The sequence below is a fragment of the Crassostrea angulata genome, chromosome 7 (assembly GCF_025612915.1).
Source record: "Crassostrea angulata isolate pt1a10 chromosome 7, ASM2561291v2, whole genome shotgun sequence".
In the NCBI taxonomy this organism is placed as follows: Eukaryota; Metazoa; Mollusca; class Bivalvia; order Ostreida; family Ostreidae; genus Magallana; species Magallana angulata.
This window is the reverse complement of record NC_069117.1, coordinates 31,507,561-31,535,259: the sequence shown is the minus strand read 5'-3', so window position 1 is coordinate 31,535,259 and position 27,699 is coordinate 31,507,561. Positions and strand designations below refer to the sequence as shown.

The following is a 27,699-nucleotide window of genomic DNA, read 5'->3' as shown; positions in this document are numbered from 1 at the left end:
TTATTTGCTCCTCTTACATGTACCTAACTATTCCTATGTTAAAGACGGTCACCTTTTTCGTACTCTTGAAGAAAAAAAATACCCAAACAAATAGTTTATTTATTTAGAATCGTTTTGGGGTAATTCTAATCACTTTTTACAGCTTGGTTGCAAAATATGTAAATATATGCAATAAAAAAGATTTTATTTGGTTGTTTAGTATAAATATAAAAAAAAAGATTGTTATAAAACAGATCTGTGTTTCAAAAATGTTTTTCATCTTTGACACGAGATCTCACGACACCACCACTTTAATGTTTTGCTGGATACTTTGAATCAGTACAGCTATACAAGCAAAAACAATTCGATAAAAATAGTTTTACTTGCACATTAGTTCATTGTCAAAAAGCGGCGAAATCATTATTTTAGTCCATGCTCCTGACTACATGTATAACGCCCCTATCCATTGCTTGCGCACGCTATATTGAAACATTGAGGAAACATTCGGATACGAGTAATAATCCACCAACACGTACCGAGTTCAAATTTAATAGCCCTCTCATTTTAATATATAATTGCATTGCATACACAAACACAATTCAACACACAAAATAATATTTACATGTCAGCAGTCATTATTTACACACGTGATTCCCAAAACTGATGCAACCAAGACTTGAATTGGTCCACAATATAAAGATGTTGCAAAAAGTTGTAGAGTGCGTGAAAGTTTATTTGAATTGCTGATTAATCAATATATAGTTGTGTCATGTTTCGTCGGTATCAAGAAATATTTTAAAAACGTTTTTTAAGGTGGTATGGGACACTTCCATGTTGTGACGTATTGTTTATCGAAATAAACAATAAAATTAAGTGCAGTTATATAAGTGGTTTCTTTCCCCAATATTGTCATCTAACAGCGTAGCGCAGTGAGTTAGAGGGTTTACTACGAATCTGTAAGTCATGACTTCGAATCCCACTTGTGGGTTTTACAATTTATACCTTTCAAAATATTTTTAAAAGCTATTTTTTGGTAAGTTATTGTAAAATTTGAAAATTCTAAACCGGTGAAAGTACTTCAATTATAATGTACTTTAATCCACATTAATATCGACAGATGTCCCATACCACCTTAACATGCAAATTTTCCCCCAAAAGGATGGAGTAGATTAAACCACAAATTAATTTCTTGATGTATATTTCATGTATAAATTTTGAATACCGAAAGCTTATAATATATTGCTGATGATGACTATTGGTTAATTAAACTCATTTGTTGGTTTTTCTTTCATTAAAAGCCATACTTCAAATTCCGAAGACAAAAACGTGCGTTGATTCAAAATACTCCAAAAGACTGTATAACATTATTAAGACAGAAGCAATCTTCAACAAAACAAGAGTTCCAACCAGTCTCTAATAAAGGCAAGTTGGGCAACAACATATTTTCTTCTAGTTTATGTAAAAGACAAAGGCAATTGATTTCTTTCATCCTATAGGGAATTGTCGCTTTTTTGTTCCATTTTCTTCCTGTATCAGTACAGTAGAGACAACTCTGTCATGTACTGATTACTCTGTAACCGTGTCATCAGATATTTGCAATATTTTATCATGCATTTGGAAAATTCCCACAAACTTGCATCAATAACCATTCTTTCTTATCCACGATTTCATCCATAATCCTTTTACTTTACCAAAATAAAACTCGTCAATAACTTGGAATTGCAAAAAATCATTTATTTTAACGTATCTCACCCTCCCCCCTCTTCTACAAACAAAAATAAACAATGAAATAATTAGCACTATTTAATACAGCTTTTAAGCCATTTAAAACAACAAAATATGTTTTTGGGATAACCCAAAAAGCTCTGGAATTTACCTGTTTTAATACAATCAATTTTTTAGCAATTTACATCAAATCTCATCCTTGATTTAAATATGGGCTTGGAAGATACATTGCTGATCCACAGATACAGCAAAGGAGAAAAAAAAAAAGAATAGAAAAAGAAGAAGAAAAAAGGTTAACTGCAATGACATGCATTAAATATAATAATCTTTTTCTTATAAAAACTCTCTCTCATTTTTTGTCTGTACTGTATGCATTATGTTTCATCATGTAGAATTTAACAACTGGATTGCCACAGTCCTAAATAACCAAACACGTTTTGGCACAAGCTTTTGCTAAGCGCACAAAACCTACCAAAGTTTTTCTTAATAAAGCCAGAATAAAAATAGAAGTCATAAACATCATTTTTTCCATTAAAAATATATGTGCAGTTCCAGTTGTTGGTTTTCATTGTTTTTGTGTCCTTCCCAATACAAAATAGCACTAAACTTATAGAGCAGATGCATATTTCATGATATCGTGTACCTCTATCATTACCTAATTGAGTTGAAAAGTAGCACTGTAGTAAGAAAATAGAACCAGACGCTTTCCATTTCGTACCGATACAAAAAATAATAATAGAATTTCAAAATACGGAACAAGGCCTTGAGTTGGACTCCATGTTTACGTCTGCGGTGTCAGCATTGAAAGACTAAGTGGTAACGTGGACTTCCTTTGTACTGTTGGTGGTTCCCTCTGTGTTTCCTGTGTTTGGTGGGGGCAATTTGGTTTGTTGTTGTGTGGGTAAACAATTGAGATGTCTCTCTCCCCTCACTCACTCCCTCTCTCCCGGACTGAAGTGTTAAGCAAGTCTCTCCCTCACACACCTCACTTCTGCTTGACCTTCAGCTGATATAAAATCCCAACATGGTCATCACTCTGGGTACCGTCCATCATCTGAAAATTAAATAAAGTCTCTGCATGAACTTGTCTGAATTTAAGATATCCTAACAAATAAAAATCTAATACACAGGAATGTAAACAGTTCTTATCGCACTTATTTTATACCAATGAATAGCATACACAGTGATATTGAAGAGACCTACCACGAGGCGTTTTTCAGTTTGCGTATTTCTTTTGTGGCCCATGTGGCTAGAGTCTTAGCCTTTGTGGCTTTGGAGCGTCGACCTTTGGTGAGCAAGCCTTGAATTGGTTCTTTGTCAACGAGTGGCAACATGCCAGCTCCAAATGCAGTACACAAATCTCTGTAACCCATAAATTTCGATTTCATTATTGTTAAACCAAACTTAATTTTATCATAAACAAAGTTTTATACCTCTCTTTCTATTGAAAATATGAAAACCGAATAAAACTAAGACTGTCTTTATGGTACTGTTATCTTCAGCATAAATACAATGTTGATTCATGTAGAATACAAATGAACAATTTATTGACATATAATTTTGGGTTTCTCACATCTTTTATCAGTTATTCTTCATTAAAACTTTTTTTTACCAACCTTTGAATTCTCAAACAAATAGAGATTAACCCTATTTGTGTTAAGTATCAGGACCTTTGTCTTGGCTATGGTACAAAGAAATGTTGTACCTCCTCAAATCTTGAGTCTGTTCAGCAGAGCAGGCACTCAGAAAACACTGGCTAAAACTTATGCAAGAGATGGGAAATTCTGGCGAGTGCTCGCAAGCGCCTGCTATATTGAACAGGCCTCTGATTCTAGTATGTGGGTATGATTTAGGCATGGTAGCTCAATGCATTTCCTCTTAAATCACAATAACAATCACAAGTACAATTCCATCATATTAGAACAGAATGACAAGTTGCAAATTACACCTCACTTGTCGTACATCTTGTGAATTATTTCTTAAACTTACAAATCCGTTTTCTTTCACTTACCCAATAAGTCCACAACAGGCTGATATATTTTCATCTGAGTGATCCTCGTCTAGAGCAATATGTTCTATGAAGGACATTATATGACCAACATGGGGCTGTATTAAATTCACGTCCGCTGTAAGAAAATTTAAGCAAAATAAGTGAAACATGCTGATTTTAATAGATTATATACATGTACCTATATTTTGTGGTTTATTGTTTTTTCTGTCGTCAAATCTGAAGAAGTGCCTATTTCAGTTGTTGAATGTAACACTCTTGAACAAGATCTTACCATTCGGTTGTTCTCCATCCCCTTTCAATCCCTGCACGATTCCTGTATAGGCCTCTAAACAACCTTCCCTTAGCTCATTAAGGTAGTCTATCATGTCATAATCAGTCTGAAATACAATTCAAAGGTAAGGAAATAAATCACTCTTGTTTGCCATGCATATCACAAAACAAGACAAGATTTTAAATAAAATGCCTTTTTTAAAAATAACTACACTAGGATTAACTATGCATTCTACTACACAAAAACTTAGGACCTTACTTTCTCCACCTGTGCCTGTGAGGCCTGTTGAAGGGTATTCATGACAATATCTAGGTATTTTTTAAAGTGAGGCCCAATGGCTAATGCTACATCACCAAAGACGGACAGTATCTGGGGTTTCACTGATCTATGTACAGTGGAATTCTGTGGAAGAAAAAAATCATATATATTGTACATCACATTAAATCTTTGACTTGAGTTACCATTTAAAAGTGTCACCATCTCCAATTGTTTCGATCCAAAATAGCAGTACAAAGCTTGATTTCTTAAAAAGAAATAATTACCCCTAAATTCTCCAACAATAACACCATAATTTCATCACAGAATGGCAACATTTTCTGTCCTAAAGCTCGACATAGATCTCCGACTAGACCAACAGCAGCTAAACAAACCTGAAATGTTCAATTGTTTGAATGAATTGAAAATGAAAAACAAACTACCATTTGATATTCCTACCATCATTGTATTCTATCAACATGGTATCTTATGATATCATATACATATCTTATCTTATGATGATATCATATACATGATATCAACATGATATATAAGATGATATCAACATCTTATCAAATGGTGCATGAAGTAAAATATTGGTATGAAAAATAAAGGAAATCTTACCGAGTACTCCTCTGAATTCTTCAAGCTCACAATCAAACAAGGTTTAAATGCTTCCATATATTTCATAAAATTGTCTCCGAGAACTGAAATGAATTCAAAGTTATCATCATATTAGACATCTAACTCAAAAATGTAACAAAATCTACATGAATATTAAATACACAATTTATACAAACATGAATGAACAAGCCTAGTGGGTTCAACATTTAAAAAAATATATATCATATTGCTATGCATTTTTACAAAGAATTTTTACTATCACTTGAAAGGTATCAACTACATTGTAGAAACTGACACAATCAGTCTAAAGTCTTTTACCTTCAACCAGGGTAGACACGGCCAGTAGAGCATCCTCCTGTACACCACCTGCCTTCCCCGAGGTGCTGAACATGCGTAAGAGCGCACTCATCACCTGGTCCGAAATACTGGGGGCGTCCTCAGAGGTCACCTTCCTTAGAACACTCTGTAACCATACCAATTGTCAGTTCCAGTGAATATCTAACTATACACATTACACAATACGGCACAGAGTCTGTACGTCATTTACTGCACACATCTTATGATGAAAACACAAACAACCATAGAAAACTTTCAGAGGAAAATTAAAATAAGTCTTACCTGGAGTGTAGCACAAAGCAGAGACTGCAGATCATTGTACTGAGCTCGATCAGTGGAGACTTGAATCATATTCTGTAAACGAAAAGATTCAATCATAACACCACTTCAATTAACCACAAAACATCTTGACTTTTATCTTGAACTACCAATAAATGCTTAAAATTTCAGTTTAAATCAAAAGTAGAGGCAATAAAAAGTATTGCACAAAAAAATATCATTTTCTCTGAAACAATATGATAAGCAAGGAACTGGTATTACCTCCATTTGTAGCACACGTTCTAATTTTTCTAAAACTACTAGAGTTGTTTTTTGGACAATAGCATAGCAGTCCTGAAATTAAAAGAGACAGAGACTTGATAAACCAAGCAAAAATCACTGCATCAATTCAGAAATTGGCACATTTTATATGTAGTTTATATTAGACACCACTTTTATTTTGCTGTACCTTAGGACTGTTTTTAATCATTTCCATAAGTGCCTCATAAGCTGCATTTCTCAAGTTATGCTGATTTCCATCAGATCTACATTAAAAGAAAATAAATATTCCTTTAAATATATCTACATCATTTCCACCTCCAATTTTTTTCTTCGTGATACAATTTCTTTCCTTGAACGAGTCAACAAAACAAGGGTTACCTGTCAGTTGTTTGGATCAGTTTTTCTATTATTGGTTCAAAGTATGTGGACAAACAGTAAGTGGCGGGCTCAGCATTGTCGTCTCCTGTATCAGCACTGTCATAGGCAGCTTCAGCCAAACTGGAGAAAGCCTGCGAAAACAACAGATACAGTCCTTAGCAAAGTAATCAACATTTATATCACAAAATTTTTCCTAGAAACAAGTGATAGATCTTGAATGCTTTCAAATATGGAATTTTATGTTACCCTTTGCCTACAGATTACTATAAACTATAGAGAATCCGGTTTTAAAAACCTACTTCTCTAAAATCTTGTAGATGACTTTGTTATTGCTTCATTCCAGTGTACCTGTCACACAATAGACTTACCCAGCATATATTGCTGGCTACCCTGGGCTCGGCTGCTAGCCCCTCCACCATAGCCTGGAGGAGGGGCTGTAGGCATTGTTCATTGATGACTGCATCAGGCAAGATCTCACAGACACGCCCAACCGTCCAGGCGGCAGTGTCCCTAACCACAACACTCGCATCCTTCAACAGCTCAATCAGCATCGGCATGGCTTGTTCCACTATTGGCTTCAGCTTCACAGGATCTGGACCTTCCAATATGGAACCTGATAACACATGGAAGTCAAATTAATTTTAAATAAATAAATCTTTCCTAAAAATGCCTTACTTTCTACACATACAAAATCACAACCCACCAAATGCCATGACAGCTGCATCTCGGAATCGCCAGTCCTGATGGTGAATGTTGTCCTTCACAAAGGGCAGGATGTGGGGCACTATGTCGTCCTCACACCCTGTGGCCATCAGCATCAGACAGACCCCAGCCGCCTTACAAGGATTCCACTCGTCATCGTCGTCTACCTCCTCCTGAAATCACAGCTCATATATATAGAGTTGTAACTTTGAAATAGCGGGTTCCTTGATTCAAGGCTTGGCTGTTCATACATAACTTTATACTAAATGTTGATAAATCAAAGGATGGAGCCATCATGGAGGGGGAGAGATATTTGATATATATGCAAAAAAGAATACTGTGAAGGTTGTCCATCTTTTAAGGTAGATCCATCATTACCAAAACCCTAACACAGACTCTCCATCTGACACTTAACTTTGAGGCAATTTTTAAGAAGTTTAACTGCATTTATAATTTCATTTTTAAACTGACTTGATACCCTCTAATTATTCCCTCTGAATTATTGATAATTATTACATTAACATTTTATATGTAAAATTGGTATCTAAGAAATTTTAAGATCATTATCTGTAATCCACCTAAAATTCAAGCTTTTTTTTTTTTTAAGAAACCCTATACTCATTTAAAGGAAATAAGATTATCTCATATTTTTTTAAATATTATGTTGATATATATTTATATACAAGTTTATAAATGGTATATCTGTGCAAAGTGTTAAAAAAAAACTTGCACCAAAAGAACAGCCATGCAAATTAAACCCAAAGATACCACATCAAGGCAAGATATTGAATAGAATACAACATAATAACACTGTGAGTATTATTAAAAAATTAAATTGAAACTCTAAAATACTATAAAGCTTTATCTGTTAGATTTATGAATATAAAGTATAAATAAATAAAATTTTCACCAGAATATATGTCAAATTTTCTCAAGTTAGAAGGAAGAAATCTACACCTTACAAGAGTAAGTCATTACAAGCTGCAGGTCACGATTTCAATTCATAACTTTTTCATAATTTATCAAAATATTGATTCCCTTACCCCCTTCCCTACTTTACAGTTTTTCCTTAGGCATTCATGAATTATTACAGGTCCAATTTCCTAAAACCAATATTGATTAATTTAAAAGTCCAGGAATGTTGTTGGGGTGTAGAAAACCTCCTTCACCGGCGCCTACCTGAGGGCAGCAATTTCTTGCATTAGTAACAACAGGTGGTAGGCTGAATACGTACATGCATTACCTGCTTTGTCAAGCTGTGTAACAAGATAGGAGATAAATACTGCAGAGCGCCTTTAGCGTAGAATCGACTGGTTCGTTCTGGTGGTCTCCCTTGCTCAGCAGCCTGCAGGAAAAAAAGGGGGCATAAAACTAATCAAAATTGCTACAGGTTCTAGCAATCAAGTAAAACATCATTATAGAAAAGAACAAGAAAATGTTGAATCTTAATACCTCTGACAATTCAATAGCCAGGTCAACTTCCTCATCACAGACTGTGGACCAGAATTCAATTCCTTGCAGGGCTATTTCATCAACATCACTCTTCATGGCTTCCATAGTTATCTGTATGCAAAATCATTCCAATATAGCAGTCATTTGATACAAAATCTTGAGAATTTCCAAGGAAAGTATCTTCTTGTTATTAATGTCTGTAGCCAACACTGAACAAAAATCCCATTTAATTCTACAATAACTTACTGCAAAGAGTGCTGGACCCATGTAATGCTCCATGTATGTATAGTAGAGTGACATAATCTTCACTAAACACTGCAAAGCGGCAACTCTGACCTGAAATATAACAATGAAATAATTTCTAGTCACTATACACTGAACATAAAGAGAAACTAAATCTTTTTTTTAAATAAAAATTGCCTACCCTTGTGTCTGGAGATTGTGTTGCCTCACAAACTACTTGCATTATGAAGTGTCTCTCTGTCTGCAAGTACAAGAACAATAAATTTTAAAACTCACAATTTTCATGCTTGAATGAAAGATGTCACATCACCATGCCAAAATCACACTTCAGCTTTTTATTACCTCTTTGTCGAAATTGGCTTTCGTAAATTCTAACGAATTCAATAATGCATTGGTTGCTGCTAATCTCACATGGTTGCTATACAAAGATAAAACCATAATTTTAAGCAAAGCTTTGTAAAGAAACTTCATGTATTTGATTTGCTTGCCATTTTCTGATAATCTGTTAAACTGCAACATTCTATAAAGTAAATATCTAGCAAAAAAACCTTGGTTCTTCCTTTTTCATTCCATGAACAATGGCTGTGAGGATTTCGTTGGACTGATTTTGAAGAATCTCTGGGTCCTATAATGCGACACAACTATATTTTAAACTTGAGTCAAGAAATAAGTACATGGAACTCTGTCTGTATGCGAACAAATACACTTAGTGCATACATGTATACTGCATAACAAAAATAGTTGATGACATAATATTTATCAGACCTTGCACTAAGTTCTGTTTACTATTACAACCCAATATGCCCTTAATCCATTAAAAGGTGTAAACTTCATATCATTGAAAATTACACTGCTGACAAAAACATTTCTATAATACTATAATATATGTAGTTAATCTACAATGACAAAAATCTTACAATGTCTTGGCAGATATAACCAATGGCCTCAAGTGTGGCTTCCTTCATCATTTCTGTACTGTTTTGGTTGGTCACGTTGCTTGTTAGAACAGCGATCAAGTCTGGCCACATACCAGCTGGAAGCTCGGCACAAGCTACATAGGCTACGCATTGGGCAGCTGAGCTAGGACGGATTGTTTCTGTTCCCAATGCAGCCAAAATCTAAAAAAAAATATATAAGACAGCTCAGATTACCAAATTAAAACAAACAAATAACAATTTATTTCAAGAAATGGGAAGTAAGCAAAGACCTGTACACACAAAATACTTACATTGGCTTTCACTACATTTCGTACATCGTCAGGAAATGTTAGCCATCTTTGTTGATATTCCGCTTTAATGTTGGAGTCTTTGGAATATAGAGCATTTTTCAGCTGTATACCAGATTGCATTCGAGTGACAGGGCTGTTGCCTCCATGTTTTAAGATTTCTGACAAGGACTTCAAAAATTCTTGCTAAAATAAATAAATTGAATCACAATGTCATTTCCTGCAAGAATTTCATTTTTCATGCAGAATATTTGTGTCGGGCACCACAAGTAGATCTTTCCCCCAAAAAATTACATTGACGTTCCCAGCACTGGGTTATTCCATATTGAAGTTAATAAAAAAAGAGGTTAAGAATAAATATCTTTTCTATTGGAAAACTTATACAAGTTCTTTATCAACACGTTTGTTTCCGCAACTGATGCTGAAAAAATAAAGCATACTCGAAAGTATTTTGAATTTGCACCAGACTTTTTGCAAAAAGTTAGGAAAACAGGACAATAAACTAAGGAAAAGGAAACAATCAATAAAAAGAAAATCAACAAGTTTGGTCACTTAAAACTATTATACTCCTAATTACAGATGATGAGCTAATGACTTGCACACGTGCACGCAGTCCTAGACCAATGGAGAGGTCAATAACTCATCAATCAAAAAAACTTACTAGATTGGTCTGAGCTGCCTGTTCCAGAAAACGCTGGGCTGCTTCCAACTCTTGTTGATCTACAAAATGAAATTTTCAATCAATAGACGACCATGATTCATTCAATGAAAATTTGTAATACTCATCACTTTTGAATCAAACATGTCATTTTAACTTTCTCTTTCTTCTTGAAGAAAAATCGTTCTTCTGCGCATACCTGGAGATACTGTCTTCTCAAGCACACTCAACAGATCCATGTTGACCGCATACACCTATCAAATTGTTCAGTTATAAATAAGATTAAATACGACAGTTCCTTTCGATTGTACCGGTATATTCCATGTGCAATGCGGACGAATCCAAAATGGCGAGAAAAAGGGATAGAGAGCTAGCCTTTGTGTATCAGAGATTTTAATTGGTTCAGACAGTGGAAAAGTGGGCGTTTCTATGAATAATGAACCAATTACATTTCTTCTTGTTTAAATATGATATAGTCTTACCGATAAAGAAACCTAAACTTTTATAACCATTTTAGAGCAAAGTTTAAATATTATCGAAATGACACAACTTCAATTAATTAGTTTAGGATTTTATATACTGGCCATACACACAAAAGCATAACATATTTTATTATAGAGCGCGTAATAGAACATGTAAATAGGCGCATCTGTCTATTTCATTATTTTCGCGCCAAAATATTATTAAAGATGCAAACATTTATTAAAACTTTCGTTTTTGCTTATCGTCATCTGTTCTCTGTACTGTTCTCCTCTGTATCTAGATATTTAGTATTAGGTCACGGTTGATTTATCAAATTTTCTTTGAAAACGCAAGTTAACATATGCAAATTGATCAGTCGTGCTTACGATTCAGATTGCTCCTCTACAACAAGCAGAATGGATCTTTAGCAATTGGGGCTAGCGAAGATGATAGAAAGGTTGATTCATGTATTCAACTATTTATTCTTTATTTTATTTTTTTTAAATATCAAATTCATTAGCTGATCATGAAAGATAACTGTTGAACAGTTGTTGAATTTGGGGGTGTGGGGGGGGGGGGGGCAGACTCAAGGCAAGCAAAAAAGAAGGGTAAACTTAATTCCAACAATCATGCAAATCCTAATCCGTAAGGGGGCCGGGGGTACGCGTAAAGCGTAGTATATCGTTTACCTGTAATCAGTCGATCACTTTCCTTACTTTCACTACAATTTCGTTAACTTTCTTACTTTCACTTCAATTTCAGCCCCCCCCCCCCCCCCCCCCCAATGCTACGTGCCTGGATAAGATACTATTCCAAGTATAAAAATATAAATGATATACAAACGGGGAAAATATCATCACAATTACATTTGATTTTTTAAGTATTTAATTTACTTGCATGAATATACATTATACATGTAGTCACATGCGGAGGAAATTCAATTTCGTAAATCTACATAGTATAAAAATTATCGAAAAAAGCCCCCACCCCGCGGGCTAACATAGATATCAGGGCAAGAAATTCTCTCCCCTCCCCTTTTGTGAATGCTGGAAGAAATTTTAGAACGCCAGTTGGTATTAAATGAATCTTTTTTATTGTATATAGCACGCAAACATTTCCAAAACTTCATAGTTTGAATAACAAAAATTTTAACTTGAAAATATATAAAATACTTATACAATATACGTATACATGTAGTTGTATAAAACCAAACGCGCATTTTTATCATTTGATGATTGCTGATTTATACTTTATTCATATTTTTATAAAAAGAAAAAAAAAGAAAAGTCAACGCCATTGCATTGAATGACAAAAAACATATTGTCCAAGTTTGTGCATCACATATATAATTCTCCCACAAAACTTTTTTTTTATTTGTCGATTTCACAAATGCATGCTCGGTATTCACGTTTAGAAAACAACTTCTCGGTATTGCTTCCTCTTTACACATATTTATTCTATAATTGGTCCATTTTAGTCTGTCAGCAACAGAAACAAAAGCCTGGAATGCAACAGCAACATATCCCGCAACCTATGAGGATGGCAATGATCACTACGGCTATCAACACTGGCGCCCACCTACAAAGAGAATCAAACGTTACATGTATCATAATCAACTCATAAATGGCACCTGACATATAATTTACATGTACTTCATGCTAAATGGTGCTCTCGCATAATATGCTTCCGTGTGAACAAAAAATGGTCCCTTGCTTTTACGTGAACAAAGTGCGTTATGTCATGTGAAGATGCACTTTCACTTGAAATAGCCACAAAAAAAAACACCTTACCATATCATGAACCAAACAACAAAAGGTACTTAATGACTTTTAGTAAACGTCTCATAGGCGTCAGAACCGGGGGGGGGCTCTTTTTTTGCAAAGTTAAATTTTGGTAGGTAAGAATGTTTTTTTTTTAGAACTATAGGTATACCCCCCCCCCCACCCCCCCGCCCACGGATTAGGATTTTCATGATTTTTAGAAACAGGTTTTGTCAAGATTTCTGAGGATTAGTCTAGCCGCCCCCCGCCCCCACTTTCAATTTGCTTCCAACGCCACTGCGTCTATATACTAGGTCGATTCATTGAAACATCATTCACCAAGAATGTCTTTCGAATGCGACCTTGAAGTCATGTGACCTACAGATTAGAGGACGCAGAGAACCACGAGCTGCAGAAGTCGAGTCGATCCGATCTCTCGGCTCTCATGAAAAAATCACTGCAGCAGTAAAGAGGGCTGTGCCCGCGCACCCGGTCCTGGCAGCAGTAATGACTGCACCACATTGTCTCATGACGAAATCCGTTTGCGTCATAATGGGCCCTGCAACACTCACCGCCCTCAGCTTTATCTACTACAAAACAAAATTACACAAAAAATTTAAATGAACAGAAATTTAATTCAATTTTTTATGTCGAGGTAGAACAGAGTGCATGAACCATATTTTCTGATACTATATGAAACGAGAATTGAATTCAAATTCAATATACAAATATATACAATCATTATTCAGTCTAATGTCCCTTAGTTCCATAAAAATGGAATCTTTGCAAGAAAAAAACGCATGCAATCACATTTTACATATGTTGCAAGACATAATGCATTTTCTTTCTAATATATTACTGATATATATAATGACGATTGCTTGGTTTTGAAAACTCCCGTAGGAACGAAATTCAACTGACTCGGATCAGTCAGACATGTTCTGGGTTCGATCCAGAAGGATATGAATTTTCTGTTATTATATATTTTCTTCAGCCAGCTAAGATTCATTCTTGATGTGTGTGGTAACATAAAATGCCTTTTTGGGGATATTTTTTTACACTCCTCTTCGTCAAAGTTCTTTGCGACATCTTTGGCGTGTTCGAGATGATTACTTGCAACGCCATTAAAAAAAATAATTTGTCCGCCGTTATCACACGCGTTCCCCCTGTATTTTTAGTTTGTGTTTAATCTCTCTTCATGCCCGTTATGCTACTGAAGTTCAGCAACTGCTAGATATTTTTTCTGCATAGTACAACTGAGATGAATGAGTCAGTCTGTTTGTTTGGGAAATGACATTTTGACATTTTTTTTAATAATAATAAACAAAAACACAACAACAATGATTTCATTGATTTATAATACCATATCAATATTCGTACTAAAATTGTCCGTATATTAAGAATCTATAAAAATATGTACTAATTAGAGATAATCTAATTACGTATATCTAAAGATAACAATTAATATATCTGTACGAGAATTTATGACTCACCCTTAGTACCGAGTCGGTACACGTTGACGAATGGAAACATATCAACAGAAAGTTAGGAATTGGGGAAACGTAGAAAAACTTTAAAAAAAAATATGTACAGCGCTCCTCACGAGGTTAAATCTAATGAATTTGAAGTTGAACATATTGCTAGATTACTATTTTTTCAAGATTTTCTTATGTGATGGTGTGCCTGGGTCAGTCTTAAAATTACTCTTTGTTTTCAACGACATGAAATCCCTTTTACAGGTAGCTGTATATGACGACAAAAGCTGGTGATGGTTTACAAGTTCAAACATTCTCTATGACACTGTCCTTTCTGACATATCTTATTTTTCAAACCAAATCTGCAACATGACTACTTTTTAAGGAACCTGTGTATTTTATTTAGTGGATTGAAATATAGTGAAACCTTTTCATAATGAAAAACTCGGTTTTTTTTACCTGAAAAACAAATTCTAAAATCTACATACCTGAATAAAGTATAAACACAAGAAATCCAAGTAAAAATACAGAATACACAGACGCAGAAGACATGATATTCTAGCAAAGGTAACAATACACTACTGAATGATTAACATACGTACGCTGTGTTCTCCTTGCTTTCGCCGCGGGATGGGGTGCGGATCAAAACACACTCATACCGTGGCTAGCATGTTCTGACTAATTATTTGTGAAATGAGAAAATCGTCATCAGCATCATTAATTACATTGCTCGCGTTCTCTCTAGATCTGATATCTACCTGTGCGTGTAAAGATGAACCATGCAGACCAGGGCAATTTGTATAGGAGGATAAAGTCGGTATGTGTATACAAGAAAGCGTAAATGCTTCACAAACAAAAGAAACAATAAACAAGATGGTACAGGGAAAGTTAAAAAAAACCCAGATATCAAAATAATTGAAAAAAACCCCACCAAACACTTATATATATGTGCATTTTAAGACTGCTTTGACAATTTAAAATGTGTACATTGTTTATGTGTGTGTACGACAATTACAAAAAATCACATTTGTATATTAATACAACAAATTATAAAAACGTCGTTTATTGGGGAGGGGAGAAAGTTGTTGTCCCTCATCATCGATATAATCAACACAATTTTGCGATAGATGTATAACGCAGTAACCTAGAATATAATAGTAAGCCTGCGCTCTATAGGACTCTTTTTCAACTTTTTTCATTTTGATACGTCGCTCATACGAGAGAGAGAGAGAGAGAGAGAGAGAGAGATCGATCATTGAGAGGTAATGTTTTAAGTTTATTTTTGATTTGTTGGTTCTGCAGTCTTTTGTACATGTGTACATTGGAATTAAAGTTTGCCATTTTGTAAAACTCACTTTAGATTGTTACAACGGTAAATGGAAGTATTTTATTTCTATAACTTACTAATTTCCTCAATATACTGGTATATAGAAAAAAAGAAAACGATCAAAATCTTCCCTGTTATACTATATATGCAAAATCTATGAAAGGATGTAGTTCTAGTATATGACAATGATGTATACTTGTCTGTAATGCAAGAAAACACCACCCTCGATCCTACACACCTCAACAAAACCACTTGCACTGAACATATTGTATATAGGTAAATCAACACATACATAAATTATCGATGGATCTGTAAAGTTCTTCACATTATACACTAATTAACAGCAAACTTTAAAATTTCTTTGTTGAAACCAAATAAAAATTTCCAGTTTTTCCGAGACCAACCCCCCACCCCCTCCTATAAAAAATCCTATATAAAAGGACTATATATATGATAATAGTCAAATTTGGTACCCATGATTCAGCATTTTTCAAAATTCTTTTGTTAATTCTTGGAATAGTTGGTATATAAAAGGTATTTTTCATCTATTTATCATATTTTATTTCAAACAAAAAACTGAACTTTAATCATTTTATAACGATTGATAAACAAGTTCTACAACTTAAATTAATATCTCTCGTCGGCACGGATGTTAGCGCGAAGTGGTCATTGGTGTGGGAAGAAGCCGAAGTACCCAGAAAGAACCCACGTGTCCAAGCGGGCGATCGCCATACCCTATCACATACAACCACTGTCGATCACGGGGATCGAACACGGGTCGCAGCGGTGAGAAGCGAGTGCGTTGTCCACTACGCTACTTGGTTAGGGGAGCCGAGGGGGGTCTCAGAAAAATTGGAAAATTTTATTTGGTTTCAGCAAAGAAATTTTCAAGTTTGCTGTTAATTAATGTATAATGTGAAGAACTTTACAGATCCGTCAAATAATATCAATCGCTGGCAGTACATGTATAAGACATCAGAAGTGACACTATCTTTAGAATTCAAATAAAATTAGTCAAATACGTGCATTTTTCTTATCTTTTTGATTGTGAAATATAGATCGTAGCCTCAAACAAGCAAAATCTTCCTTTAAGTTACCTGTAATAGTCTTATAGGATGGATAAAAAATATTTTGTTAATTCAAGCTTGTGCTCACTGTTTTCGGACAGAAAAACTTCCTTAAAATAAGCTGCATTGAGCAAAACATGCAAAAATGGCTGGAAATGGTGGACTTAATGATGTCATACATTTTGAAACTCGGGGCACTTGGATCAAAAAGAAAATTATATTAAAACTTCACATGTACAAAGGAAACATAGTAGTCATGCAGTCAAAATATGATGCTTATTTTAGGTGGCCATACTAGTCTCTTATCACACATAGTTCTATCTATGGGCTTATATTAGCCTTTCAAATGTGAAATCATAAAATCTAATTTAAAATTTGATTGGATATCATATCTCAAATGATATACTTTATATCGATATTAACAAGTAAAAAAGAACTGGTTTCCATTATAAACTTTTATTTTTTTTAAATACATATCATGTACATAATAATAAAATTTCAATCTTTAATGAAATTGAAAAAAAATAAGAGATATACAAAATGTTATGTGCACCCTACATGTACATATGAATCTTTTGACAATTCAGTCTTTTAAATCTTTTAATTGTGACTCACATTGATATATTTTTTGTTCATTCGTTCAAATAAATTGCATTAATATCATAAAACAGCATGTTCTTAATATCCTCAAATCAAAATTTGACTTTTACACATCAGAACACACTGCATTGTTTGATACCCCTACAAAGACATACTGATTCCAGTATTTCAAGTTTTTTAATATATTCTTTTTTAAAATAAACAAAAAATCACGGTACCAGATAATATACTCTGTATCATTTTAATATGTCTAACTGATAAACTCTATCTTTTTGTCCAATCCAAATTGGTGTCTATTGTTCTATTTGGAAGCCAATGAGCTGTTATTCTAATATCTTTTCCCTGTCCCCCTTGTCTTTCAATGTCATTCTGAGCTGGTTCACATGCACTAGGACATTGTACCGAACACGGGGTTGTGACGACAAATGCTAGGTCCGTGCTCGTCGTAGTCCGCCTTCGTGTGACACACTTGATAAAATTCAGGCTGTAAAAAAGGAGTGTCTACATTACGTAATAACAATGACTATATACAAGTAATTATAAAGACATACTTTTGTTTGTGACAAAAAGAAATTCATACACATTTTTGTTTTCCCTTGGACTGAAATGTCACACTTTCATTGGTTTAAACATAGCACGTGATTGCCTCATATATCTCTATATTTGTTCGGTGAGAAATAATATTAGGCAATATGGCCGTCATTGGCCGACGCTTCGCTTACTCGTTTCGACATTTCATAGTATTTTATACATAAACTGCATGCCGTAAGTTCTTAAAGTATTTGGAGTTGTTGCCCTTTGAAATTCTTTAAAATTAGAGTAGTTGCCCTTAGAATATTGACGTCACATTATTTTGTCTGGGGCAGAACAAAATGGCAGCGTCTAAATTTGCTCAAACCTCTGCAGAGGAAAGGGAGAAAACATTTGAAATTGAATAGCAACAAAACATTGTAAGTAAACATGGGTGAAGCAAAGATTTTGAAAGAGTATTTGAAAGGTGAGATTGAAAATTTTGAAGATTTTAAATGAGTTAAATTGGACGAGATGTAAGGCATCTTGTACATGGCTTTGCGTAGATCATCGCTATTTGTGAATAAATATGTCGCTTGATAGTCCTCGAGAAAACAAAACACTTATTAGGTTAGTTACTGACTCACTACGGAAATATATTGGGTTGATCAATCTCATAGAAGGCTCGGCTTCGCCTCGCCATCTATGAGATTGATCAACCCAATATATTTCCGTAGTGAGTCAGTAACTAACCTAATAAGTAATAATATCCATACCAGAAATAAGATGTGTGGACAGTACTTTTTCCCTTACATCTGCTTATTTCTTTTATTTAGCGTTGAATTAATATGAATGTGTTTTGAACAAAATAAGGAAGGAAAACACCTAATTTCCAGGTTGTAAAATGCATGTTAAATACACTTCAAAACACTGCTTTAAAGTGTTTATACATAAAACTTGAAATGAATACATCCATTGCATATTAGAACAATCACAAATTCACATGCACATGTAAAACCATAGTTAGACATTTTATATAAAAACAAAGCATTATTTTATGACAAGAAGAAAAATCTCAATCTGACAAAAGAGAGTAGGGATTGTCTTGTTGTACTTTTCTTCCCTCAGTTTGAAATTACCTGTTGTTGTACTACTTTACTTCCCTTATTTTGAAAATGACTGGAAAGAATGACCAGTAAGTAAGACTAGTTAACTTTTTACATCTGAAGTAAAAACACTTACAGTAGATGCCAGCATACTGCCTCCAAACCACACGGCGTATCTTTGCATATGATGAGTAATCACCTGGACATCGATTGGTTTTGGCTGTGAACAGATATTAAAGGTCAATCACTTACAGATACATTCTTTCAATAGTTATAGGTAAGAGTGCTTTTTATGCTGTTTTTTTTTAAAATAGAGGACCTTCTGGAAATCCTACATTTCTTACTTTATGAAGTGTTTTCTAGAAACTATGATTCCAAATTTCAATCAGATTTGATACACTAATTTTCATTTACAAAATACAACAGCACAGTCAATTGAAATGAAAACTACATATATATTTTACCTTGATTCTTCCCTGACTTAGTTCTTCGCTCATTCTTAATCTTGCATCCACGACCTTTTTCACATCACGCTGAATTTTCCTGCCAAAGTCCTTGAACATGGTCGAACCTCCAGACAACACAATGTTCTACAAACATAGGATAAAAATCAAACCGTGTCATACTGTAACATCTCTCCAACTGTTTTACTCTAATACATGTATACTGAAGTGTTTCCACTTAAAACAGTCACAAATCACATCAATACATACTAATACACTTGACAGTTTCTGCACAGCCTTTTTTTTCCCTCCATATTTTGCATGTTAAGCTTTGATTTATATGTACCTTATACAGTCCTCTTCGGGTGTCTATAGGACAATGCTGTATAACTGTATCTACCACTTCTGAGATAGGCGTGATAAAATCTGGATTGCAAAACTACAACAACAAAAGTGGAGAAAAAAATTAATACAAACTTTAATTTTTTTTTCTTTTTAAACTTATTCTTAAACTCTGATAAATATATATTTCAGATAAGAAAAAATTGAAATATTTTTTCTTATTGACTTTTTACAAATAAAAATGTACAAATTTTACAACTTAAAATTGAACAAATAAAAACAGATCATACCTCAGGATGGAAGAAAATTTCTGGACCTAAAAAGCGTTCATATCCCACATCAACAGAGAATGGCTGCTTTGAAATGTAGTTGATACTCTCATACTTCTTCATCCACTTGCTAGGGTCTTGGTCGTACTTGGCAAATTCTTTCGCAACATCAGGACATACATAAGAATACTTTTCCTACAATCAAACAAGGAAACAATTTTTTAAAAATCACAAAATATCAATTTTTCAACTAAATCATTGACCTTAAAGTGCATGGAAAAGGAATTCATGTACATTTACTTTTTAATCAACAAGTACAGTAAAACTCGTTTAGTACAAACATGGATAAAGTGAATTGTCAGTTAAAGCTAAGATTTTTTGAGTCCCTGGTAAAATTTTTAACAAATCTTTGCAAAATTTTGCGGTTAACACGAATTCGGATATAACGAATTTATGGATATAGCGAACTGATTTTGAGTCCCATAGAGGTGATAATAACAAAAGCACAAAATATAAGACCACAAAAAAGAAATACCAGTACTAGTACACATCAGCCACGTGTACAATAGGGTGTAATGAAATCGAGGGTTTATATACCTAATTGGCATGCCTATTTATGAGTTGTGTTAAGCTTTAAGTATGGTCATGTTTATAGGAAAATTTTGTAAACTTGATACTCATCATAATTCATTAAAAAGGCTGAATTTGTCATGTTTAAACTGGAATTATAAAATAGGCTCAAGAAAAGCACTTTTCATCTTTGCATTGTTAGAAACAATCAAAGTACTGAAGTACTGAAAGCCGGGCTCTTTTGGTGTGTCTTTATGCATATTGTGTAGTAAAGACTGAAAATCTCTCTCTCTCTCTCTCTCTCTCTCATGCTTTTAATGTCGGCAAAGCATCAGAGAGCGACCAAATTTTGTAAGCGGCTATAAACAAAATATAAGTCTGTCTAGTAGAAGTTAAAAAGTTCAACAGTTGCTGCCTTGAATTTTGCAACAAGCATTATATTCAATCCCCGTTTCTTCATCGTGCAGCAAAGTAGTTCATGGAAATTCATGCGCATTGTATGTGTCCAAAATGCATAGTAATGTTTTAAAAACATGTTATTAATAAGAAAACTAAAAAAGATAGACAATTCATTCGAAATTTAAAAAAAGAAACAAAATGCCAACTTTTTTGACAAAACGTGGCTCGTTGTGTAACTATTTGGTATGGCGGAAGCTTTACCTTGACGCTGTTTGGTTTTTTGTTTATTTGTGCTATTTATAGTAACACTGGCGATTGGCATGCCTATAGCCAGGACTCTGCTTTCAGCAGAGCCCGGCTAAAAAAACCTTCATGTACAAAACTGACCATTGATATCACTACATATAAATTTCTAATAACAGACCTTGATGGCTTTGGCAGTTTCTAAGGACTGTTCAGGGGGAATTCCCACCTCCCTCTCTCTCAGCAGTTGTTGAATGAAATAGGTGATGTCACGGCCAGCGATGGGGATGTGCTTGATGCAGCTTCCTATTACATAGCCCTCAGCCTGTTCAAGTGAAAAAAAAAAGATGAAAAATTCATTACTAATTTATTGATGGGTTCTTCATCAAAATTAGAGAGCAAGAAAAAAAAATACAATTTTCATGAAATAATATAGGTATATCAGTAATTGTACCTCAATCCATATCAAATTTATACACTTTTAACCATCAAAACTGGTAAACTTAAGAAATCCTTTCAACTTTTTATGGCTAAAACAAACTTTGTTTTACTGCATTTACAGACATAATGAACTGATTTTGAGTCCCGTAGAGGTGAAATTGTTTTGTACTTTACACCTTTTACAGCAAATTTATTCATAATTTTAAAACTAAAGGAATACCATTTGACACAATTTTTTTTGAAAATTTATTTCCACACAAATCCTTCAACTTTTCATCCAACTATTTTAGGTTTCCAGAGAAGGTTTTTCCTTTTATGTCTTAATAAGCTAAATGGTAGTAATGTGAGAAAAAAATATTTAAAGCAAATTCACAATACTGATTATTATGAATTTGTTTTACAAATATAACAAATTACGGATATACTATAGCGATGTATATACACTGGTCTATAGGACTTCTTAATGACCAAGTTTTACTATGCATTGATCAGAAACATAAAATGCAAAAGGAATAATATAATTCCAAATAAACCTTGTCCTTATCAGATATAACACTAATTAACTGTGTTTTGTACAATAATCAGAATTAAGAAATGCAAATGGGATACTATCATCCCTATTCTGTATCAAATTCAATATAACATTGATTTGCCATGTTTCTATAACATTTTGTGTACAGAACAACATTAGATCCCAGTACACTATACTTACAACAGGAATGACGTGAGTGACGCCGTCGCCGGAGTCGATGACGGTTCCTGTGAGGGTCCTCTCTCCAACCTGACGTGACGTCCACGACGCAGCCAGGGCAAGCACGGCCTGAACAGCGATATACAGACCAGGGACATTGAATGATTCAAACATGATTTCTGCTGTGTATTCACGGTTCTCTGGTGTGTTCAAAGGAGGTTCAGTCTGTGAGAAAAAAAAAATAACTGAAACTTGTTAACTTACATAAGTTAATACGTATATATAAGATTATAAGGTTAATATAAGATACTGATACATGTACTCTTCAGCTTTATAGTATAGCAATGAGTAGCGACTGTGTTCACATTTTATTTATGCATTGTTGTCTGATAGATTTATGTTGGCAAATGTAATCTGACCTGTCAGTAAATGGAAAAAGAATTGGTTCACTGATTTTGCATAAGATTATCTTGGCCGACTGTGCCTCACAGGTATTTTATGTGAAAAATACATCTACATGAATATCATGTAATATACATTTCACAAGATACTTTGTAAATTTTTTCACCTGATATCCTTCTGTGCTAAATTTCACTACTTTTTTTCATATGCACTTCACATGAAATTCATTTTATGTGAATTTCAAGAGAAATTCATGCAAGGCAAAAATTCCTATTAACATGGATTGGATATGGATGCAAATTATGCACCAACAAGCACTTAGCACCTTGCTTTACACTTACGATAAAGAGAAAAAACCCATAAACTTTCACATACATTTTGTTTTGGAAAAAAAAACCATATTAAGATGTACCCTAGAGCAGGTTATTTTTGCAGATCACTATTTTTTGTATATCCTGACCAAATTACCAATGTTCGGAACATGTATTCTCTTTGAAATAGCTGGGAGGCAATAATTTAAAATGTTAAGATTGACTTTTCATTTGTTTCTGCAAAAAACAAAAACCACCCCAACAATAAAAAAAGACTTGGTTTTTTTTTATATTGATAAATACACAATTCAAACTTCCTGAAGCTTAAGACATAAATTTCATATCCATTTCCCTGTTCACAACTAATGGCTACCAGCCTTTATATTAAGTACTTCAGAATGAACTTTCTCCCTTAAAGGAAGTGAACATGAAAAAATTATCAAGGGCTCAAATTTGTCTGTTTGATGTGTATAATGATATCTGAAAATCGTTTAGACAGAACTTTCCTCAGTAAGAAGATATGCCACTTAGAATAACTAATTCTTGCAATCCATGAGCGCTGCCATATTGTTAAAATCATTACCTCCCTGCTGGGTTATCTCTAAGCATCTAAGAGAGGGCAGCACTGATGCTGACGCCAGTGAGACACATTGCATTTTTACACACGTTTAGTAATAGAGATAAAATGCCATCATCAAAATGTGAATTGAAACTTGCAATGGATGTAAAGAGTTGTCATTTTTAAACAGTGTTTATTGGAGGAAGATTTTGGATCTCAGAATGATGCATTCCCACCAGCAGTTAATGTGACATGTAACTAGAATGGAATGTCCGTGGATCAGTGTTATTGTGACCTATTTTTCTTGCACTCGGGAATTTCTTATTAATGAGTTTGAATATTATGTGTGCTACATAAATGAGCACACAAGTGCATTGCTCAGCATCCTGACTTTTAAAAAGTGCCTTAGTCCTGTTATTCTTCTGACAGCATAAACAGAACCGGCGTACATATATCATCAAGATCTAAGATAAAAACAAATCAGAAAAATTTCCAGGGCATTTAAATAAAAAGTAACGGTAAGAAACCATAGCCACAAAGAAAATGAAATTACATTTTTATAATAATTTAAATTGAAATCTAAAAAAGCATTTTATTTATGTAAACACTGACTGCCACATCTCCGTACAAACATCTGGAATGCGATGGTCTCATATTTCACAAATTAATTTATTTATTCATTTTTTGCACAAATCATATATAGTTATCTGAGGTTCATTTATAGAAATGTACTAAATCCTTGTCTTCTCATGACAGTACACAAAATTTTTCTTCACATCAAGGCATATTTTTTCTTGTAACTTTTATCAACTCTGTACATAAACACTGGCCTAGTTCCAACATTGACCCAGTCACCAGCAGCAAAGTGGCTTATCTACGTCAGAGAACAGATGCATGCTGGGGAATAATGGATTACCTCCATAAACCTTTCACTGAGAGTGTTAAATTGATAAAATCTCTTGATAGAAATAAACAAAAAGGTAACAGACTTCATTTTTAAGTTTCAAAAGGCTTTTAAAATTAATTAAGCAACAATTAATTTTTTCATGTTCACTTCCTTTAAGATGCTTTCAGATTACAGTTCGTTTTTACTTATATGAAATCTGTTATCATCAAGTAGATGGAAGAATGCACAAGCTCACCTAAGTTTACTTGTTTTCCCAAATATCTCTCACTTACCAATAAGAAGTAATGATCTTCAGGTTCTGATCGCAGATATTTAAATATGGCCTGTTCTAGGAATCGCTCCATTAAATCCCAGTCCTCAACAATACCATGTCTTATAGGCCACTAAAAGTGAAAGAATAAAATTTACAATGAGTAACATTCACACATACATGCAACTAAGTTATCGACAAAGTTGTTGCAAAACCCCAACTTTCTTTTAAATTCTCAAATACTGATATAGATATAAGTTAAATTCTGAATGTATCTGATAACAGACTGTTGAAAATGCCATACTATATGCATTAAATGATTGGGAAATGATAGCACTCAGAGTCTCTTTAAGAAACTTTAAGATTTCAAAGGATATGGAAGCTGTTGATTTTTTTGAATTTTTTATATTGTACATTGTACATTGTTTAGTTTTCATTAACTTTTTTATTGGCATATCATGAACCTTAAGTATTTGTCTTGTGTTTAAAAAATTTATGATTTCATCATAGAAATTCAGTTTTTAGATCAAAAATAAAATCTAGATTCAGGAAAAGTTTTTAATATTGATTTTAACATACCTCTATCTCTGAATCTTGATAACATTATTTACAAATTTGCAGACAAAAATAGCCACTTCAGTCAGTATTTTACTTTGTAAAATTTCCAAATACCACCCTCACCTTAACAGAATAGCCTGTTGCATTGACAGCTTCATCCCCAATATAAAAGTCTAAATCTTCCACTCCTTTGGCCTGTCGGCTGCCGATTGAAGCACTCTCTTTCACAGCAATGGCTGATGGAATGATGAACTGTGGTTCAGTGTTACCAGCATATCCCATTTTAGTATACCTGCAGAAATTGTAAATGAAAATTGAAGGAAAGGAAATTTATGAAGATATTTGGTTTGGGTTGTGGTGAAGAGGAAAAGAATCCCTGAACAATCAAGTATGTAAACTATAGTTTCAGAAAACCCATTTAGATACCACAAACATTGTGATAATATTGTACAATCTTCATGCATATGTAAATGTGTGTTATCTATCTTGCAGAAATTTGCTTCCTACATTTGTGATCAATGTACCAGCACAAATTTGCACAAATTCACTGAATATCAAAATAAGTCAAACTGAAGCATAATAAAAACCAAAACAACTGATTAAATCACAAAAGTACTGATGATGACACAAATGTATAACTTTTCTTTCAAAAATAAAGAGTTTAAAATGGCTGTTCATCGTGATCCTAGCATCAGGAAACATATGCACAAAGCAATAAAAATAGTACACGCCCTGCTTACATACCCTGTCCCACAGTCAATGATTACAGCGGGTGTCCCCGTGGGGGAACCCTTGAACCCTGCCGACAACGACATGATCACAGAAATGAATTTCACTCCCAAAAACTGTCCCCTATCAAACAGCCCAGGGACCTCCCAAAACTATACACTAAGTCTAAGAGCAGGAAGTATGCGGATGTGAAACATCGAGCCAAGTTTCCTGTTGGATTATACATCATGATCACGTGTTCATTAGACAGAGCCTCGATCTATTTAACAGGAAGAATTTAAGATGTGTCTATTTTAAACGTATTGTGCGAAAATATTGAGCAGATAAAAGTAAAAAATCCGCCCACCCTGGTACCTTACTCTTGAGGTGTGCATTTCTTGTTTGTTATTGAGTGGAAAACAAATAAATCTGATAGCATACCCAGTTCCATTGTCAATGACAACTGCTGGCAGACGACCTGCCATTATTTCTTTTGTTTTAAGATAGAGTATAATACGTTAAAAAAGATTTTTAGGAATACGGAAGTGACTCAACCGGCTATGGTCATGGCCGTCCATTCAAAGTGACGAAAACGCTTAACACAAATTAAAAACATGTTGTCAAGCGTCCCAGTGATTTTTACTCCTGTGCAGGTCGAGCCCGATACATTTGCAGACGGCATGGAATGCAATCATTGCATGTCGGTCAGATGTTACGACTACCTGACGTTGCAGGAAACAGCAATTTCAGTTTTAAAAATTAAAAATCTTAGCAAAAACGATCATATTTTCATATAGTTATCCTTATACGTAAATGCTTTCCTTCTGTTTGAAACTTTTTGAGACCCTAAACTTATTTTTGTTTTCATTTACACTGGTAAATATTGAAATTGATCTATACATGATTATCATTATGATATACGGAAATAACAATTACAGATATAGCTTAGTATATTCACTGGTCCCTAAGACTTGCTAATATGTTCTACGGTGTGACCGTTCGGGCGAGCGCAGAAGGAGCCACACATCTGTCATCATTGTTAAATGCAACCCGTGGACTTAACCAAACCAAAAAACTTTGGCTTTGTCTCGGAAACTTATTTATTAATTACAAAATGACATGGCTACACGTAGATCTAATAACGATTAGACTTTTCTTTTTTAAAAATTTTTTGTCACCTACCTAACGTATGCAAGGATTGGATAAATATGCAATAAATTTAGCATGAACTTGCATGTGTATTTACTGAGCAAAAAAAATCATCAAAACAAAACTAATCAGCCAAAGAGTCACCGTTAATAGCGAGCGCAGTATCCTACTGAGTACTTCCTACACGTTACATTCAGTACAGATGCTTGATCCACCTCTAAATGTATCGCGGGAATATAAAACGCGAGATCACTGTGACGTCATACTTAACGTTTTGCCCTCGACAGTTTTCGTAAATTGTCGGACAAATTCGGGGAAGGAAATGACGTCATAGGTACAGTTTTTTACGTAAGCATATGTGTTGTTTACTTTAATGTTTTTAAAAGGATTTTTTATTGTTAAATGAAAATGATGTATGCGATTTACAGGTAAGAATTTTCCTTAGAAACGCTTCCTATTCCGCCATGTTGCTATGCAGCGCAAAGGATCACTGGGATAGTAGAACGTTTTCACGTGGCCTCATAAAAATTTCTTTGAACAATGTGCAGATTTCAACTCGAATTTCCTCCGTTCGTACACGTTGTCTATGGAGCTCGCTACGCGAGCGGCGCTTCGCGCCGCCTCGCTGCGCTCGCTATTACCAAGTTTTATTATGCAATGAATAGAACCAAAAAATGCAAAAGAAATTAAATAATTCCTTAAAAAACCTGGTCTCTATCAGATATAACATTCCTTAACTATGTTTTGTACA

General features: G+C 34.1%; 3 protein-coding genes across 7 annotated transcripts; all 3 read right to left on the bottom strand.

Annotated features, from left to right (window-relative positions):
• Window positions 1-1,698: 1,698 nt before the first annotated feature.
• On the bottom strand, window positions 1,699-10,764 carry LOC128191155 (importin subunit beta-1-like). Of its 3 annotated transcripts, none has more exons than XM_052863222.1 (24): window positions 10,599-10,764; window positions 10,403-10,461; window positions 9,745-9,927; window positions 9,434-9,634; window positions 9,065-9,141; window positions 8,859-8,934; window positions 8,698-8,757; window positions 8,520-8,609; window positions 8,274-8,384; window positions 8,056-8,166; window positions 6,823-6,994; window positions 6,488-6,732; window positions 6,120-6,250; window positions 5,929-6,004; window positions 5,742-5,813; window positions 5,484-5,555; window positions 5,184-5,328; window positions 4,866-4,948; window positions 4,529-4,636; window positions 4,245-4,388; window positions 3,987-4,092; window positions 3,716-3,830; window positions 2,908-3,066; window positions 1,699-2,758 (listed from the first exon to the last, which is right to left on the bottom strand). In XM_052863222.1, coding segments are annotated over exons 1-24 (2,637 nt in total). In that variant the 5' UTR covers window positions 10,639-10,764; the 3' UTR covers window positions 1,699-2,757. The 3 variants fall into 3 exon arrangements, with proteins under 3 accessions (XP_052719182.1, XP_052719183.1, XP_052719181.1); XM_052863223.1 differs by having other exon boundaries at window positions 8,065-8,166; XM_052863221.1 differs by lacking the exon at window positions 1,699-2,758 and having other exon boundaries at window positions 2,904-3,066.
• Window positions 10,765-12,133: 1,369 nt separating this feature from the next.
• LOC128156546 (uncharacterized) lies at window positions 12,134-14,719 on the bottom strand. 2 transcript variants are annotated; one of them, XM_052818720.1, is made up of 3 exons: window positions 14,585-14,719; window positions 13,004-13,211; window positions 12,134-12,439 (listed from the first exon to the last, which is right to left on the bottom strand). In XM_052818720.1, exons 1-3 carry the CDS (start codon window positions 14,646-14,648, stop codon window positions 12,343-12,345), a joined length of 369 nt encoding a protein of 122 aa, XP_052674680.1. In that variant the 5' UTR covers window positions 14,649-14,719; the 3' UTR covers window positions 12,134-12,342. The 2 variants fall into 2 exon arrangements, with proteins under 2 accessions (XP_052674680.1, XP_052674681.1); XM_052818721.1 differs by having other exon boundaries at window positions 13,004-13,208; window positions 14,585-14,688.
• Window positions 14,720-16,930: 2,211 nt separating this feature from the next.
• LOC128156780 (actin-related protein 3) lies at window positions 16,931-26,394 on the bottom strand. 2 transcript variants are annotated; one of them, XM_052819069.1, is made up of 10 exons: window positions 26,241-26,394; window positions 25,215-25,383; window positions 24,556-24,666; window positions 22,126-22,329; window positions 21,154-21,297; window positions 19,782-19,955; window positions 19,496-19,588; window positions 19,171-19,296; window positions 18,843-18,926; window positions 16,931-17,574 (listed from the first exon to the last, which is right to left on the bottom strand). In XM_052819069.1, the coding sequence occupies exons 1-10, from the start codon at window positions 26,282-26,284 to the stop codon at window positions 17,479-17,481; spliced, it is 1,245 nt and encodes a 414-aa protein (XP_052675029.1). In that variant the 5' UTR covers window positions 26,285-26,394; the 3' UTR covers window positions 16,931-17,478. The 2 variants fall into 2 exon arrangements, with proteins under 2 accessions (XP_052675029.1, XP_052675028.1); XM_052819068.1 differs by lacking the exon at window positions 26,241-26,394 and adding an exon at window positions 25,836-26,016.
• Window positions 26,395-27,699: the final 1,305 nt, after the last annotated feature.